Source organism: Tamandua tetradactyla, chromosome 8 (genome assembly GCF_023851605.1).
Source record: "Tamandua tetradactyla isolate mTamTet1 chromosome 8, mTamTet1.pri, whole genome shotgun sequence".
Taxonomy (NCBI): domain Eukaryota; kingdom Metazoa; phylum Chordata; class Mammalia; order Pilosa; family Myrmecophagidae; genus Tamandua; species Tamandua tetradactyla.
Genome location: NC_135334.1, coordinates 96,281,344 through 96,298,930, shown reverse-complemented (window position 1 = coordinate 96,298,930; position 17,587 = coordinate 96,281,344). Strand labels below are relative to the sequence as shown.

At 46.4% G+C, this 17,587-nt stretch overlaps 1 protein-coding gene across 1 annotated transcript in view; it reads right to left on the bottom strand.

The window, feature by feature from the left end:
- NELL1 (neural EGFL like 1) overlaps window positions 1-13,919 on the bottom strand; it is an 884,414-nt gene extending 870,495 nt beyond the window's left edge. The window contains exon 1 of the mRNA XM_077114226.1: window positions 13,799-13,919. Coding sequence (XP_076970341.1) covers window positions 13,799-13,847 — 49 coding nt within the window. The 5' untranslated portion in view covers window positions 13,848-13,919. The remainder of the gene's footprint in view (window positions 1-13,798) is intronic.
- Between the last annotated feature and the right edge of the window lie 3,668 nt (window positions 13,920-17,587).

The following is a 17,587-nucleotide window of genomic DNA, read 5'->3' as shown; positions in this document are numbered from 1 at the left end:
CAATTCAGACGGCAATAAATGCCATGAAGAAGACAAAGCAGTGGAACGGAATAAAAAGTGACCTGGATCCCCACCTTTAAAAAGGGTAGTAGGGAAGGCTTTTTGGAGATGAAACCTGAACGACTCCAAGGGACCAGCTATGGGAAGATTGGGGGAAAAGCTTTCCAGGCGGAGAGAATAGCAAGTGCAAACCAGGAACAAACTTGGAGTTGAAAGGCTAGCACAGCCAGAGTAGAATAGGCGACGCCTCTGGAGAATGGTAGAAATAAGAGGCCAAAAGCTAGGCAGGGGCCAGAGCAAGGACTTCTGAGCCACAAGGCACTTGGCTGTTGCTCTATTTTGCAAGGGGATATCACTGGGTGGGGGGGGGGGGGGTTTAAGATGAAGGTTGGGGGGAAGAGGAGAGAATATGATCTCATTTACATTTTAAATATGGTCTGACTCAGGTTTCCATTCTACCTGCCTGATGCTGTTGATCTCAAGCACATACTCAATTCACAAACCCTGATCAAGTATCTACTCTGCAGCAAAGAAGCACTGAGCTACATGGGCGTCCCTCAACCCAAACCACAGTACCACAGGCCTGTTGTTGAGACTGCTGACGTTTTTCTCCATGTGAGCTGGGATACCAGCAGTTCTGTGATGACCTTGAAAAGACAGGAAAGGAACTAATATTTCAGTCTGATCTATAGTGTTCTACACTTATATGGCAGAAATTAAATCAAAGGTGATCTCAGAGGACCTCCAAGCTAGTCTTTCTCTCAACAGGAATTTGAAAAGGGGTCCGGAAAAATGTGCCATTAGCCGAACAGAAAAGAAAGCATCCTTGCACCTGACTTCCTTTGCACAGGGCCTGACATATTAACTGATTAATTACTGATGAGTGGATCACCATCACTGATTTGGATGCAATGACTTCAGAGCAATATGCATATTGCACACCAAGGATCCTCGTATCCTCACCTCCCAATGAGGGCACAGTGTCCTCAATCTAGAGAGTGATGTGGAAAGAGCACTAAACTAAGAGTCAACTTCAGTCCCATCTCTTACCTCTGCTAACCCTTTGACCTTGGAAAACTCATTTCATTTCTCAGAGCCTCAGTTCCCTGGTTCATAAAACAGGGATGATAACACCTGCCTCCCAAGCTTGTGAAGTTTCACTATAAATATGGGAACACTGCTAGCAGCCCAGGTAGTACCCAACTGGGGTTTGCTCTATCTTTCATAATACCTGCTCTCCAGAAGCTTCCAGCTGCCAGTTCTGAACTCCACTGGAATCATGCAAAAGGTACAGATGCCCCCCCACACACACACTTCCTCCCAACCTTTCCCGGTACCCAGTGACTGAGAAGAGCTTCTCAGCCCGGGTTTGCTTTGTGAAATCTAAATATTAAATCTATATTCTGTGAAAGGAACTCTAAATTAACTTTCAGGCCATGGCTTATAAAATGGTTCCCAGCAAAGGAGGTACAAAGCTGGATGCCCTTCACCAACCCAATCAGACTTCAGGTGAGCACAGCTAGGAGAAAGAGACTTAAAAGCTTGCAAAAAGGGTGGTACGATGGTGGCTCAGTGGCAGAATTCTCATCTGCCATGCTGGAGACCTGGGTTTGATTCCTAGTCCCTGCTCACACAGTAAAAAAAAAAAAAAAGCTTACAAGAAGGGCTTGTAGGAAAAAAAAAGAAAAGCTTAAAAGCAAACCCAAGCTCCAACCAATCCATTTTGAAAAGTTTCCTTTTGCCTCGATATTCCAATAAGCCACCTAGAAAAGAACTCACCTGACAACTGCGATTCACCTCCCTGTTGGTTTGTTGCTTTTATTATAAATTACTATAAATTCCCTATGCTGGGGATGCAAGGGGAGTTCAGTGGTAGAATTCTCACCTACCATGTGGGAAACCCAGTTCAATCCCTGGCCTGAATATTTACCCCTTTCCCCCCCCGCCAAAAAAAAAATCAACAAGTGGTGCTAGAAAAACAGGATAATCACATGTATAAAGAATGAAATGTGACCCCCAGCATACAGCATACAAAAAAAACTCAATGCCCCCCTAACACTTTGGAAAACCTGCTTTTACTTGGGGTTGATCAATTCGGGATTGCTACATGCTTAATAAAGCTCTCTTCTTCCTATTTGGAACAGAAGTTCTTCTAACCATTTTGGCATCAGAAGTGGGACCTGAAGACACTCTCCTTCAGCCTCTGACATCTCTGCAGGACACCAAGGCCTTTATGCTTGCCACCTCTCCCACCCTCTTGGAAGGCCAAAGGTCAATTCTCTCAGATCTGAGCTCCATGACCTTGCACTGCAGCTCTTTGAGCTTTATTTTCAGTTCGTTACTCAAATTTGGATTTTAGGAGATTACCTTTGTTTATTGTCCTGGTAATGGGTGACAGCAGTTCAAAAAAAGTCTTCTGAACTCCCTTCAGGGACTCTGGCCCACGACATGACCAAACACCAAGGTTCTCCTGCACATTTGTTTTTTACTAAACCTATGGCAAAATCTCACCTAGGAAAGTCTTATCTGATGAATGGCCAATTTGGGGATCCTTTTCATTAGATGCATTTGGGTTTTTATAATTCAACTGGAAAATTACAGTTCTAAAATAAGACATTTTAATTGGTAGAGGCCTGAAAACTGGTTCAAGATTCTAAAATCACAGCTCTAAAAGACACTGTTTCTACATTATCTCAAACTAATCTGGAACTAAAATCCCAAATGCATACCCCAAATCCCCCTGAGTCCATACCGTCTGTTCCATCACCTCCTTATCCTCCTTTGTCAGCCGGCCCTCTGAGTCCACCACCTCTTCCTCTTCCTCATTATCTGAACTTCTTTTCCACTCTGAGCCCCCTCTTCAAAAGTCTTTCAAGATAAAACCTGCAGAAAACACCAACTCTGATGGCACTCAGAGTCCTGATCAAATTACCTTCATTCCCTAGTCTAAGCCCAAACTCAAGGCCATAGCTAAAGAATTCCCTAAGCCAAAGGAAGACACTCAAAAATTTACTGAAGAAGCTCACATCTTAATTCAGGCCTATCAGTCCAGCCTGCCTGACCTTTATCAATACATTCACATGGTAGTCGGTACCTAAGAAGCTGAACATTCTATTAGAATGGCAAATTGAAAGGACCCAGAAAAAGATATGACCATTAAAACAGCTCCCCTCACTCAAGATCAAGCAAAAACCATATCTAGACAACTGTTAGATGTCATTTCTAAATCCTTTCCTTGCAAGATTGATTAAGCCAAAGTCCAAGACTGCAAGCAGGGCAAAGACGAAACTATCTTTGATTTTCACAAAAGACTAGCCAAAATATTTGCCCAATATTCCCAGCTACCCCCAGATAATTCCAGTGCTGGAATTGCTTTTAACACTATGTCTGTCAATGGGCTAAAAAGCCCAACCTTGCTACTTTAATAAAGACGCCCAGTGTTGGCTGGGAAACAGTCCCCGTTATCGAGCTAACAAACTTAACTGAATGGCAACGTACACTCTAGAAACCAAAAAGGCCACTAAGCAAGCCAAAAGACCTGCCTTGCAATTACATCAACTGCAGGCCCCTCCTATGCCATCCCACACCCCAAGACCTCCTGGGGTCTTATTATTGCAAAAAACTGGGGCAGCAGAAAAAGGACTACTTTGAATTAAAAAGCAAACAACATGGCAATGCTGTCAATCCACATCCCCCACCACGGAATGCCCCCTGACTGCCCTCCGAGGGTTGCTTCCAGCCCTCACACTTGATCAGCAAGGGAAAACAAAGTCAAAGTTAATGGAGAAACTTGCACTTTCTTAATCAATACTGATGCTACTCTCTCCACTATTAATCCCTCCCTATTGAAGCAGCCCATCCCTCGGAGTAAATATATTGTAGATATTGTGGGGCTCTTTAATCAAGTTCAAACCACCTCCAATTCAGCTCCAATCTCAGTTACCCTAGTACCATTCACAGAAACACATTCTTTCCTACTGTGTGATACCACCCTAGTGAACCTATTAGGTACGAGATAATCCTAAGTAAATGGAAATGTGATACCAAGTTTAATGAAAAGGGAGAAACCATTTTATTTCTATCTGACCCAGAATCCCCTTTAGACCAAGAAGAACTTCTATGTCATCTGCGTACATTGAGACTAGAAGCTAATTGCACACTACAACAATCAATAGGTACTAATCGCCTGTTCTCCATTCCTGAAGAGTATGATCTCAATTCCTCACAAATGCAGGAAAAATTAAAAGCACAGGACCAATTTTAGTCCAAATGCACCCTTCAAACCCTTTCCTAAACTTCCCCAATATCCCCTCAAACCAGAAGCCATTAACTCCCTTTATTCAAATCTTCATACAGAAGGGCTCAGTGATCCCATGCACAAACCCCTGCAAAGTTCCTGTCCTCCCTGTAAGAAAACCCAATGGGAAAGGATGGAGATTTGACCAAGACCTAAGAGCAATAAATAAAATTGTCATTCCTTGCTTCCCCATAGTACCAAATCTTCATAAGCTCCTACCCATTTCACTGTAGTTGACCTCTGCTGTGCATTCTACAGCACACCTGTCCCCCGATAGCCAATACCTATTCACGGTCACATAGAATGAATTACAATATGCCAGGCCTCAGGGATTCTTAGAATCCTCAAGACGCTTTTCTCAAACTCTTAAAAATGATTTACCAGACATAATATTTCCCTCAGGCTCTACTCATACAATTTATTGATGATTTCCTTGTAGGTTCCCCTAACAAACAAATATTTCAGGGTGACTCCCTATATTTACTACAACGTTAGCCTTAAAGGGTCAGATAGCCTGTAGGGACAGACTCCAATTCATGCAGCAAGAAGTCAGATATCCAAAGCACATCCTCTCCAAACAGGAGACTCTATTAGATCCCAAAGAAATCTCTTTTATACAAGACTTTCCCAAGCCCCGACAAGAATGCAACTGAGAGGAGTCTCAGATTCTTGTGAGTATTGCCAGAACTAAATACCAAACTTCTCCTTTCTAGCTCAATCTCTACGTAAACTCCTAAGGCATACTGTACCCAAGTCTTTGAGGTGAAATACAAACCAGACTGATGTCTTCCAAAATCTGAAGGAAGCCCCACAAGCACCCCTGCCCTTGGTCTACCTAACCATGATCCCTCCTGTCAGTTACATGACCACAAAAGAAAGGAAAATGCCTTAGGAGCATAACTCAGGAGCACGGAGCAGGTCAGTGGCTCATTGGATACTACAGTAGGCAGGTAGATCCTGTAGTCTGAGCATTTCCCCTTGTCTCCAATCTGTGGTTGCAGCAGCCAAACTAATTGAAGTTACTGCAGATATGGTTATGCAGAACCAACTTGATCTTTTTGTCCCTCATGCTGTGGAATTCTTGCTTAATTCTTCTTTAACTCAGTATCTCTCTGCTGCACGATACATCTTTTGAACTTGTGCTTCTGTCTCTCTCTAATGCACATTCATAAGAGCTACCCCCTAACCTCTGCCATTCTGCTCCCATTTCCAAACAAAGGCACACCTGACCGTGGCTGCATAATTCTTACCAAACCCCAGTTTCCCCTATGCCCAACCTCAGGGAACCCTGACAGACAGCCCAGATCTAATCCTCTTTACTGACGGTCATACCTAAAAACTGAAGCCCCAGACAGCAGATACCAAGCTGGCTACGCAGTAACTACCGCTGGAGTCCTGGAGAGCAGCCCATTATTAAAGAAACCTCCACTCAACAGGAAGAATGAATAGCTCTTACTCAAGCTTACCAGTTAAGAGCAAATAGTTACACTGATAGCAGCTATGCCTTTCCCGTGGTACATGATTTTAGTATACTATGGAAACAAAGAGGGTTCCTTACCTCCTTTGGAACTGTCACTAGGAACACAGAACAGGTAGCTAACCTTTTAGAGCTCTTTTCTCCCCCAAGGCTATTGTAGTTATCAAAATTAAAGCTCACACCCGTGAACCCCTCAATGCAAACTAAAGCAAGGGAAATGACTTGACTGATCAGGCCGCTAAGGCATCAGCCCAAACTCTCACAAAAATCAATAAGGTTTTGTACACAGGTTCGAGCCTTCCCCTGCAAATATCAAGATTTGATAACTCCCAAAGAGAAGAGCCTGTGGAAGGAATCAGGCTGAACATAAGGGCCTAACTAAAACATTTGGATAGGGCCTAATAGTAGCCCTGTATTAGCAGATGCCCTACAATTGCCAAATTTCAAGTACTTCATTCACTAATACATCCCAGAACAGCCAAAATGATAGAAATAATGGATAAATACTGTTGCTGACGCTTTCACACTATCGCTCACCAGATCTATATCTCTTGTCAAACACGTCAATAATACAACCCAGAAAAGCCTTTAAGGTTCCCGTGGGACATTTGCCTTTACATTCCTGGCCAGTGTTAATCTGACATATGGACTTTATTCACCTTTCTCCTTCTCATGGTTATAAGTATGTGCTAGTAATGATCTGTATGTTCTCTCAATGGGTAGAAGCCTTCCCTTGTAAACAAGATACTGCCCTTTATAGCCAAGAAACTACCTGAAAACATCATTCCAATTTGGGCACCCCTACCAAACTTCCTAGCAATCAAGGCACTCATTTTACAGGATGAATAAAGAACTATGCAGAGTCTTCCCTGTTTATCAGAGGCTGCATTGCACATAGTACTCCCAACCTTCTGGCCTAGTGGAAGGGACCAATGGAATAATCAAACAACCAAATGGCCAAGCTTAGGGGATCTCTGGAATTACCCTGGCCTAAAATCCTTCCACTAGTCCTGCTCAGTCTTCCCTTAATCCCCTTTGGAAATCATGAACACACAACCCATGAAATTATAACTGGAATACCATTACTCCTTCCTCACGTATTATTTACAGGCCCTAATTTTGCCCAACAAGATCGACTTAAATATTCCAAGTAAGTATTACAAAACAAAGTACTCTCAAGCTTATGTCTCACAGATTGAAGAAGACTTCAGAGGAAGAGAACATCACCTGACGCCATCTGACCACAAAAATCTGCAGACTGGAGAGTTTGTATACTGGAAAAGACACCAGTTAAAAAACTGTTTGGAACACCAATTCAAAGGACCTTATTAGGTCCTCCTCACCAACCAACGTCCTGCTAAACTTGCTGGCATGGGTCCTTGGATACACCTATCTCAACTTAAACGAGCACCGCCTAACCACTGAAAAGTACAGCCCCTGCTGACCTCAAACTCACTTTAAAAAGAGTTTCAGATCATCCCAGAATAGATGACATCTGACGTGGACAGCTTTCCCCAAGAGCTACGGATCAAGAAGGATTTTCTTCCTCCTTTCTTTTCCTTCCTGGTCCCTTGCCATCTGCTATCCTTTTTTTTTTTTTTTTTTTTTCCCAGTCATAGAAAGCACTGTCAGCCGGGCAATCTGTCAAATTCCTGGGTCTGCGTTAATTTAGACTCCACAAAAGGGTCCCAGTTATCGGCTGTACCCACAGACATTCAGACACGGATAGACAAAAATGGTAAATTACCCAAAGACCAAGCATGGAACAAAAGGGATGGGCACTCAATAGATCTACATCGGAATGGTCACTCCATTGGACTTAACTTACCCTGGAGGAAAAGGGGCCCTCAAACAAAAATTGCCCAGATGATAACAATTTCTCTCTGTATAAACAATGATAACAGCACCAGACCTCATCTAGATACTATCCCAGCCAACCTCTGCAATCAGACCCTCCGGTACGACCTAAACGAAGGCAAATAGTTTCCTCTGTACAGTGACATGATAATCAAACAGGACTTGATGATGATTTACTTGACACTTACGATTTTGAGCTAAATGAAACAGACCTTTCAACCACTGGAATCATTTCAGCGTGTCGGAATGCCAGTGGTGTCCTTGTCTATAACTCTGATAATCCTATTATCTCTCTAGACCAGTTCTCAGGCCTCACTTGGGCACAAGTCCGTAACAGTAGTTCACTCATTTACAACCAGTCCCAAATGGTTATATCAACTATACCGCAATGTCCATTATTGTTCATACACCACCAGAACCCATAATTTTCCAGACATTGTCTGCAAAGATGCAACCTCCTCCACATACCTGGCAGGTGAGAAAGGCACGAACAAAACTGCTGGATTACAGCAGTACTTTAACTCTCAGTCTGGCTGGCACAGGCTGTTTCCTCCTATGTGGGAAAAAAACGCCTTTATAACCTTACTACCAGCCTAGAATAGGACTTTCTCAGTAACAGCCTTATTCCCTGGTCTAGATTAGAGGGACCGACCAATTAGAAATTAAAAAGGTAGCCAACCTGGGATCTTTCATTCATCAAATCAAAAACCATTTTCTACCTAAGAAAGACACTACAGAATAAAACCTATTGAATTAACTGGCCCGGTAAGGGACAGAACTTCCTGAGAAGTACAGTTTGGTTCCATGGAATTCCTCAACCTGAAAAAGCCATTCAAAACATGACAAAACTATGGAAGGCACCTTTAACGATTCCATCAAGGCACTGGAGAACTTACAATTGGAGGTAGTTAGCCTCGCCAGGGATGTCCTGCAAAACCTAGGGCACTCAACATCCTCATGGTGCAACAAGGAGGGACATGTGTCCTCTTAGGGCAGCAATGCTGCATTTATGTTAATTAATCTGGAAAAACTGAACAAAACATTAAGGATATCAGAGAAACAATTCAAATACTGTGATAACTAGGGACTCCCAGGGCTTGGGATTGATATAGCTGGCTGGATCTTGGCTCTTGGGGAGACTGGATTTGAGACATATTCCAAACGCTGTCAATCTTTCTCCTTCTTATAATTATTACAGTATCTCTAATTCACTGTTTTATTTTCAGAATAGTCACTAGGGTTCAACAATCTTTCCCTTCCAAATCATGCTGGTAAATCGGGCTTTTGATGTCAAGTCCTGCACTTTCAATGCCCTACAAAACAAAACCTCGGATAACCACATTAGCTTACCCCAAAATATGGTTGCTCCCTAATCATATGCCTCCCGGGTCCTTGTGAAACCTTGCTGCTGACCCTTGATGGAATCCATTTCCCCAGAGTTGCCTCAATTGGCCACAGGTCCGGAACATATTTCCTTCTCCGGAGGTACATGGCGGTGGACCTTTCCAGCTACATGGACTCCTAGGACATCCCTCTAGCACCGTGGGAAAGCACAAAAGCAATTAGTGATGCTATCTAAGGAAGATCTTGATGAAAAGGTGACAATATGAAAGGAACTCTAAATTGACTTTAGGAACTCGGCTACAAAATGGCTCCCAGCTAAGTTGGCACCAACCTGATCAGACATCAGGCATGTGCATCTTGGAGAAGGAGACAAAGCTTACAAGAAACAGGATAAGGAAAAAAAAAAAAAAAAAAACCCCAAGCTCTGTCCAATAGCTACGCACAAGTTTTCTGCCTCAATGTTCCAACAAGCCACTAGAAAAGAATTTGCCTAACCATAATTCTTCCCTCCCCTCTCCCTTTTTTCTGGAACTATAAATTCCCAGTGCCCCCTTCCCTCTGAAAACCTTGAAGCACCTACTTTTACTTGGTGTTGCCCAAACCACAAACTGTTATACTGTAAATAAAGCCCTCTTCTTCCTCCTTGCAGTAGCAATTCTTTTGACAATTCTCCTGCCCCACAACCAGTAAGTTAAGGGACCGCCCTGGCGTCAAGTTAACTGTGTGGCTCTTGTTATGAAAACACCCAATAAAAACAGAGCAAGAGAAAAGAAATCAATTAGGCTTCAGTTTTCTTCTTTCGCTTTAATTGGTCCCCTTCAAGATGAAAACGCCTCATGCCAGAAGCGGATGTTGTAAAGGAGGGCACTTTGCACACTGCCCAGGGAATCAGGAAACCTATTAATAAGGCAGCATTTACATGGTCTCTCCTGACCCTTATGTGGTGTGAGAGTATTGGTTCCATAAACAACTTTTTTTTTTTAATTTTAATGTTTCTGCTTCTTGTCCAAGCATGGAGCTCCTGCCCTTTCCAAGGAAACTCTATTAACATTTTTTGCTTTGGACATAGCTGTTCTACAAATGGCTGGAGCTGGGGATTGGAATTAAGTAGGATAAAAGGCTTCCGGGGAACGAAAAAAAAAAAGACCTGGAAGGTAGCAATGTCAGTGTCACAAAGACTCTAGAGGCCTGGCTCTGGGATTCAGAACCTCTGTCCTAATTCCCTAGTTCACCTGCTGCTGTTGCTGCTGCTGGCCCCTCCTCAGCCCTGCCCAGGAGAGCTCAAATCCAAAGCCCACTCAGTCCAACCTCAGGATCCTAGGTCTAAGCTCCCAAGCAAATTCTCCTGGATCTGACCCACTTCAAATCTAATCTGCCTCAATGTTCATGGTGGTAGCTGTTTTCCTCGGGTCGATAGAGAATAAAATGACACTGGAGTGATGCTCCAAGATCTCATTTAATAGCAGGATCTCACAGCCGCTTGATCACATTTGAGACCCTGAGCTTCTGCAAAAGTTCTTACTATCCCAAAAGCAGTTTCCTTGAAGACTATGCTCTATATCTATTCCAAGTTGGCCAATATACATGATCACTGGAAGCTGGGGACTCAATTCACAGCTCCATTGTTCAATTCACAATTAATGAACTGCCTGGGAGGTGCTTCAAAAAGAAAAATCTCTCCTTTCCAGCAGGTGGCAGCAAAATGCATTCACTTGGCACTTGGGGGCTTTGATACTATAGAGACTCCCTTATCTCCTGCCCTGGAAACCAAACTGGAAAGCTCCGGGCGAATACCTGTTAGGTCACACTTCAAAGCCCTAGGAGAAACCGCAGGTATCTAGTGTATTATTACTGCTATTACTGTAGCCTTCAAAAAGTTCATTATTAGTGATGTACCCAGAAATCCCAGAATTATTTTTCACCCAGAAATGATAAGACCTAGAGAACAGCACCTCCTATCTTGCCTCCACATCACACTCTAAAACAAGTTCTCTGAACAATGAGTAATTTAAGCAGCCGCATTTCCTTGTGAAATCTATCATTAGATCTTTTCATATGTAACTACTACTGCACTGCAGTCCTGCTTTAATTAAAATGTGCCTGATATCATCTATTCATTTCCATTAAAAGGCAATGATATCTGAGCAGCTCACTAAATGAAACACATGTTTATTCATCTCGAACTGTTAACAGCCCAGACAACAACTGTCGCACTTGACAAATAAATTTTCCAAATGGGTGCTTGGATCCTGATAAACTAACCGCCAGCCAACCTTTGCTACCTAAGGAGAGGATGGATATACGATGCTTGGACAGTGGTTCCTGGGCAAAACCAAAGGGGTTGCCCCCAGAAAGCTTCTGATCATGCTCCCTTATGCTACAAGGAATTATAAATGAAATAACTGAGTTATAATCCCCCGCTGTCCTTCTGACTTCTGATAATTTTTGTAGAAGAAACATGTGGCCTCAGGTGTTCAAGTAGTGCCAAGGGGTACAAAAAAGAAAAGAAAAAGAAAAAACAAGCCCTAAGCAATAGCCACAACCAGACCCTTTCATGCTTCCCTGCAAATCCTGTTTCTCTGCCTTGCCACTTTGTCCACTGGGAAAATTTCCTATTCAGCCTTCAAGACACAAATCTCAAATGGCACCTCCTAACTAAAACCTTCCCTGACCATCACCACCCCTCCAGAGAATTAACTCCCATGTTAAGGAAACTCTCTGCATTTCCTTAAAACAAACTTCTACTCCAACTTCCCTTCCCCGTCATGCTACATAATAAAAATGCTTTCTAGTTTTTATCAAGATTCTCAGCTAAACTGTAAGTTCCTAAAAGTCAAAGAATTTACCCTGGAAAAGTCATTTGCTCATTGCAGAAGCAATCCTAGCACTCAGCAAGACACTCAACTGTTGAATGAAGGAATAAATGCATGAATGAATCTTCCCTACAACAGCATTTTTACAAGATTTAAAGGGGATGGAGGGTGGGGGTGAGAAGATGTTCTTAAAGGTCTTTTCCACAAGCTAATGGCCCTGCAGACACACTCCACTCCCCGATCCTGGTCTCTTTCGGGGGTAGCTTTTTGAAGGAGTAATAAAACAAAGAACTGGAGCATATTAGGTTGTTATCTGCACTTGGGGGTGTAAAATGACCAAGAACTGCCTCATACCCCATCGTGTTTCTGTCTTCCTTTCTCTATAAGATGCCCACCAAATCCTCTGGGCTCAGGGCAGATAACCCATCCTCTCACCAGCCTTGCCTGTCCTGATCTTTGTGGGGTGATTTTCTTCCATCAAGTTCTTGGTTTTAAAAGGCTAACCCAACTCCATGGGCCCAAATTCAAGAAGCAACTATTCTAGGTGGGCTGAACGAGCCAAGAGGTCTCCGCTGCCTGGGAGACTTGGATGGAAACGCGGAAGGGAAATAGGGTTCCTTTTTTCCCTCAGAGAATTCCACACCCCCGACGCTCCTCAATTAAACAAAGGGAAAGCCCCTGACCTCTCAGTCCTGGGGAAATCGGAGGGGCCAGCCGGAAGCTCCTAGACTTTCAATCTCGGATCCTCAGACGGGCCCACCTACCAAAGAGGGGCGCCAGGGGTGCAAGTGGAGGGAACTTTTGAGCCAAGCATGCACGGCGCCCCTCCCTCCCCAGCCCTCTCCGGATAAACTTATTCCTCAGCCTGGGAAGGAGAGACTGCCTCTACAGAAGGGAAATGCTCGTGGTGAGAGGGGAATAGACAAAGGAAAAGAGAATGACCACACACCGATTCTGGGGTGCAAAGTAGGCAGCGCGTGCGGAGAATTACTGGCGCAGAGGAAAACCCCTCACCACTCCCTGCCTGCGAATCCTCTTTTGACCAGTTTTCTTCTTTCGGCTCCCGCCCCACCCTCCCCGCATCTACTGCCAGCCCTCTGGAAAAGGCAGCTGCGAGCTGGTCTCCGAGTCCCAGGGACCTGGGACGGTGGAAGTGGGAGGCGGAGGAAGGAGATGTGCTTTGAGTGCTCACAACCGCATCTCCGGAGGCAGAACCAAGTGGGGACTGGAGATAATTGCGCCAGTTACACTTGCTTCCCCTTCGCACCCCCATCCAAACCTGCTATTATAGCAAGGGAGAACCGGCTTGGAGCGTGAGAAAATCCATCCGGATTGTATCCACTGCTCCAATTCCCCGAATAAAAATTGTTCTCCCGGCTGCTGGGGGGCGGGAGTCGGGAGGGAGAGAATACTACTGGAGTTCCCCAGGGAAGAATCAGGAGGGGAGGAGAAGAGAGCGAGGAGTCCCCGAGGGTCGCCAGCAGCCCTGTGCCAGCTCGGCGCCCGCCAGAGCCCGGGCCGCGCCCGCCGGCCGGAAGCGCTCAATCTCAGGGTGCGACATCCCGAGCTGCCCCTTCCCCGCCCGTCGGGGCGCGGGGAGAGAGGCTTCCATCGCACCTCTCAAGTTCAAGGGTGCGGGAATCGGGCCTGCCCTGCTGCGGTTTTCGACTCCCAGAGAGTGAGGGGCCGTTAGGAGCAGCACGAGGCTGAGCCCGCTCGGCCGCGCCCCTCACTCCTGCATCCGCCGGGCCGCGTCACCCGTGCTGGGGACACTCACTGGGAACCGCTTCCAGACCCTGAGCCCCGCTTCGAACCGTTTCACCCCGATCGGGCTGTGATTTCCGAGGGAACGATCAACGCTGCACCGCCCTCCCCCGGAGCAGCTCGGAGCTTGGCTCCAGGTCTCCCGACGCCCATGTGAGCTCTGGGCAGGGCGGCAGGGCGGCAGTGCACCCCTTCTTTCCCCGGATCCCCCTCCCACCCCCCTACAACCGCCTCAGCAGTGCTTACCTGTCCTGCCGACGCACACACAGAACCACACAAGTGTAATCACATCCATCGTTATCGCTCCCGGGGGTCCCCGCCAAGCCGGGCGCACCGAAGCCAGGAGCAAAAAAACGCGCCTGGTTGTCGAGGCGCGCCGGGCTCGGAGCCGCCAAACTTGCTAGCGGGCAGCGGGGGAGGTGGCTCGGCAGCGCCGGGTGCCGTGCGCGGGGATCGCGGGGGAAGGCGGCCCTGGCCGCCCCGCCCCCAGTCTGCCCCCCCACCGCGGGCGGCGGCGGCGCTGGACTCCGGCCCGGGCCCCCCTGCTGCGGCGGCGCTGGCCTCTGGGGGCTGGTGCGGGAGCGCCGGGCTGCGCCACCCCGGCAGGTTGCGTCCGGCGCTGGGCAGTGATCGGATTCGTCTCCCTCGCCCGCGGCGCTGCAAGGAGCGGGGCGGCAGACTTGGCAGCAGCTACGGCCGGGAACACCGGAGCCGGAGTCCCGGGACCCGCGGCCGATATGGGAGGAGCCAGAGGCGCGCGGCGCCCCCTCCGCTTCACGCGCTCCGGCTGCGCCGGACTGCCCTGGTCGCGGTCGCGGTGTCTACCTCGGCGCGGCGATGAAAGCCGCCGAAGTTGCCACAGTTCATCCTGGCCGAGTCGAGGAACCCCCTGAGCCCTTGCGGGTGGTTTCTTTACGCGGGGAACCCAGACCCCGGCGGCGCCACCGAGTGCGCCGGCCCCTCCCCGGAAAACGGTTACTCGGGATTCGCCCCGGCAACTCGATGGGGAGGGGCAGGTGCGGACCACAGGGCGACGGTGAATGAGACCCGGCCGCCACCTGTACCTTTTAGCTGTCTCCTCTGGCCTGGTGGGCCCCTTTGATTGGGTCCACGCTTTGGGGGGGCGCAGGGAGACGGCGCTAAGGGAGAGGAGGTGCGCCGAAAAAGGGTCCCCGAGCAGGAGCGAGCTACGTTTGGGATTTGAGGAGGCTAATTGCAAACCCTCCCGTTCTGCAGAGCAAATGCTGCCACATACGGGAAATTTCTAACCATATTTTTCCTTTGCATGACTTTCTTGATGGTTTTGTCAAAAGCATCCCCCACCCCCCTTCTCTTTTCACAGTCATCTTTTGGCCTATCCTGCAGTTGCTTCCACCCCACACCCACCAGTCTCTGGAAAGAAAAACCGGGCGCTGTTCGTGGCCTATGTTCGAAAAGAGGAGGGTTCCTTCTCTCTCTGTGTGACCCCTCCTGGGCCTGGGTCTTACCTATAAAGAACTCCGATTTGAAACCCTTTTCCCACTTCCCAGCTGTCGGACTTTCATCCGGGAATATTATTTATTGTTTATAACTGGGATGCAGAGTCATGAAATCAGAGATGACAGAACCTCTGATTTATACCCAATAAGCCCAACATGATTTAAAGCTCCCCAACTTTCTCTACCTCTCTCTCTCTCTCTCTCTCTTCCTCTCCCTCTCTCTCTCTCTCTCCCTCCCCTCTCTGCCCTCCACTCCCGTTGGTACCCACCACAGGGAGGAGAAACTTCTCCCAACAACCTTCCCTCATTTCCTGGGAACCAGTTCCAAAGTTCCAGAATCTTCTTCACTAGTGTCTGCCCTTCTCACTTCTCACACTCACAATACACACAAGTGGACACACACATAAACACACACACACTTCCCATATCCGTAACAGAATTTTGACCACAGGAACCCTGATGGGGGGGGGGGGGGGGCAAAATTAGCTTAGCTTCTTAACAGAGAAGATTTCCTCTACATGCTCTTCTGTTCTCTTCCCTATTTTTCTGGATATTTCTGCAGCCAAGTCTCGGTCCCAGTTCGCCCTTCGGATTGAGGTCCCCTGGCAGGTTAAAAAAAAAAAAAAGTGAATAAGCAGAGTTATTCCAGCTTCTGACAGCTGAAGTGGAAAAGGCATGTCAACAAAGAACCGAACTACGTGCTCCAGAACTTGAGCTGAAAGATTAAGAGCTGAACTAATGTCAAGACACAACTAATTCTCCAGCTCTGTGGGGATTTGCCTCAGGCCCAGAAGGGATCTGTCTGCCCTGATTCTGTGTTTTCACTACAGAGTCAGGACCTTTTCCTTCTGCCTGGAGCATGTTAGGTGTAAAGCTAATATTGAATCATGCACCTTGCTGAAATGGCCTTCCCCAAGTCTGGTTGGGTGTCGTGGACAAGGGCACCATAAACTGTGTTGTGAAACCCATGTTCCCATCTCTGAAGTTTTCTATACCTCAGCAGAAGCAGCCTTTTATGGGGTTGAATGGTTGTTTCAAGGCCCTTTTACTGATTTTAGAAATCCCAGAATCCCTAGAAGTCATAGTTACCCCAACAAAGGGAAAAGGGTCATCTGGGTGAGACCTTAAAGCGCTCTATCTAAAGTCTCTGTTAATGAGTTGGTCCTATGGGATGGGGCTTTAAATTTGTTCCATTAAAAAGTAAAGACACATGTTTTGCCATAGCTTTGCAGAATCACATCCATTAACAGCAACAAGAGTTAAGCTCAACCAGGTCATAAATCTTTCCAAGATAATGAAGTATTTCAATCTCCTATAAGTGCGTTTCTTGGTTGGGGATTTTGAGTATGTAGGTTTGTAAAGCTAGCTAACCTTTATAGAATAGGCTCGGTAATTTCTGCAGTGGCCAGGGAAGGACCACCTGACTGTGGATGTGCTTGATGGAGCGATATAGCAATGGGGCCCACGTTCAGTGAAAGCAACAGTGAGACTAACTTGCCCAATGCCATATCCCAAGTCTATCCGACCCTTCCAGATGACCTTTATCCAAAAGCTAGGAGTTTCCTTTCATCATCCTCTGCCTCTTCTTCCTGACCCCTAAATTTTGGATAGCTCCAGGGCTCAGACTGCTTCGCTTTCCAAGAAAAGTCCTCAGATTGCTTCTCTTTCTCTTTCTCTTTCTCTTACTCCCTGTGTTTTCTCACCCAGGCTTTAAATGCTTTCTCAACATGGATGACCCTAACTGTGTATCTCCAGCCCTAGCCTCTCTTCTGAACACCAGGGTTCCATTCCCAAATACATATTCAGCATCTTAAAAGCAATAGGGGCTGTTCTAGTTTGCTAGCTGCCGGAATGCAATATACTAGAAACAGGATGGCTTTTAAAAAGGGGATTTCAATAAGTTGCTAGTTTACAGTTCTAAGGCCAAGAAAATGTCCCAGTTAAAATGAGTCTATAGAAATGTCCAATCTAAGGCATCCAGAGAAAGATACCTTGGTTCAAGAAGGCCGACGATGTTCAACGTTTCTCTCTCAGCTGGAAGGGCACATGGTGAACATGGTGGCGTCTGCTGGCTTTCACGTGGCTCTACCAAAAAGGGACTCTCTCCAGAATGTTTCCTCTTTTAAAAGATTCCAGCAAGCAACTCCACCTTCAGTGGGTGGAGACACACCTCCATGGAAATCATCTAATCAGCAATTACCACCCACAATTGGGTGGGTCACATCTTCATGATAAACAATCAAAATGCTCCCACCCAGCAATATTGAATGAGGATCAAAGGGCATGGCTTTTCTGGGGTCCACCACAGATTCACCGGCACAGGGGCACATCATCAAAATTAAAAGCTCTGGTGCTTCAAAAGACACCATCAAGAAAATGAAAAGAAAACCCACAAAATAGGAGAAACTTTTTGCAAATCATACATCTGATAGGGACTTGCATCTAGAACATATAAAGAATTATTACAAATCAATAATAAAAGAAACCCCAATTTACAAAGAAAGACACGAAGGCTCTAAATAGACATTTTTCTGAAAAATGCAAGTGGCCAATATGC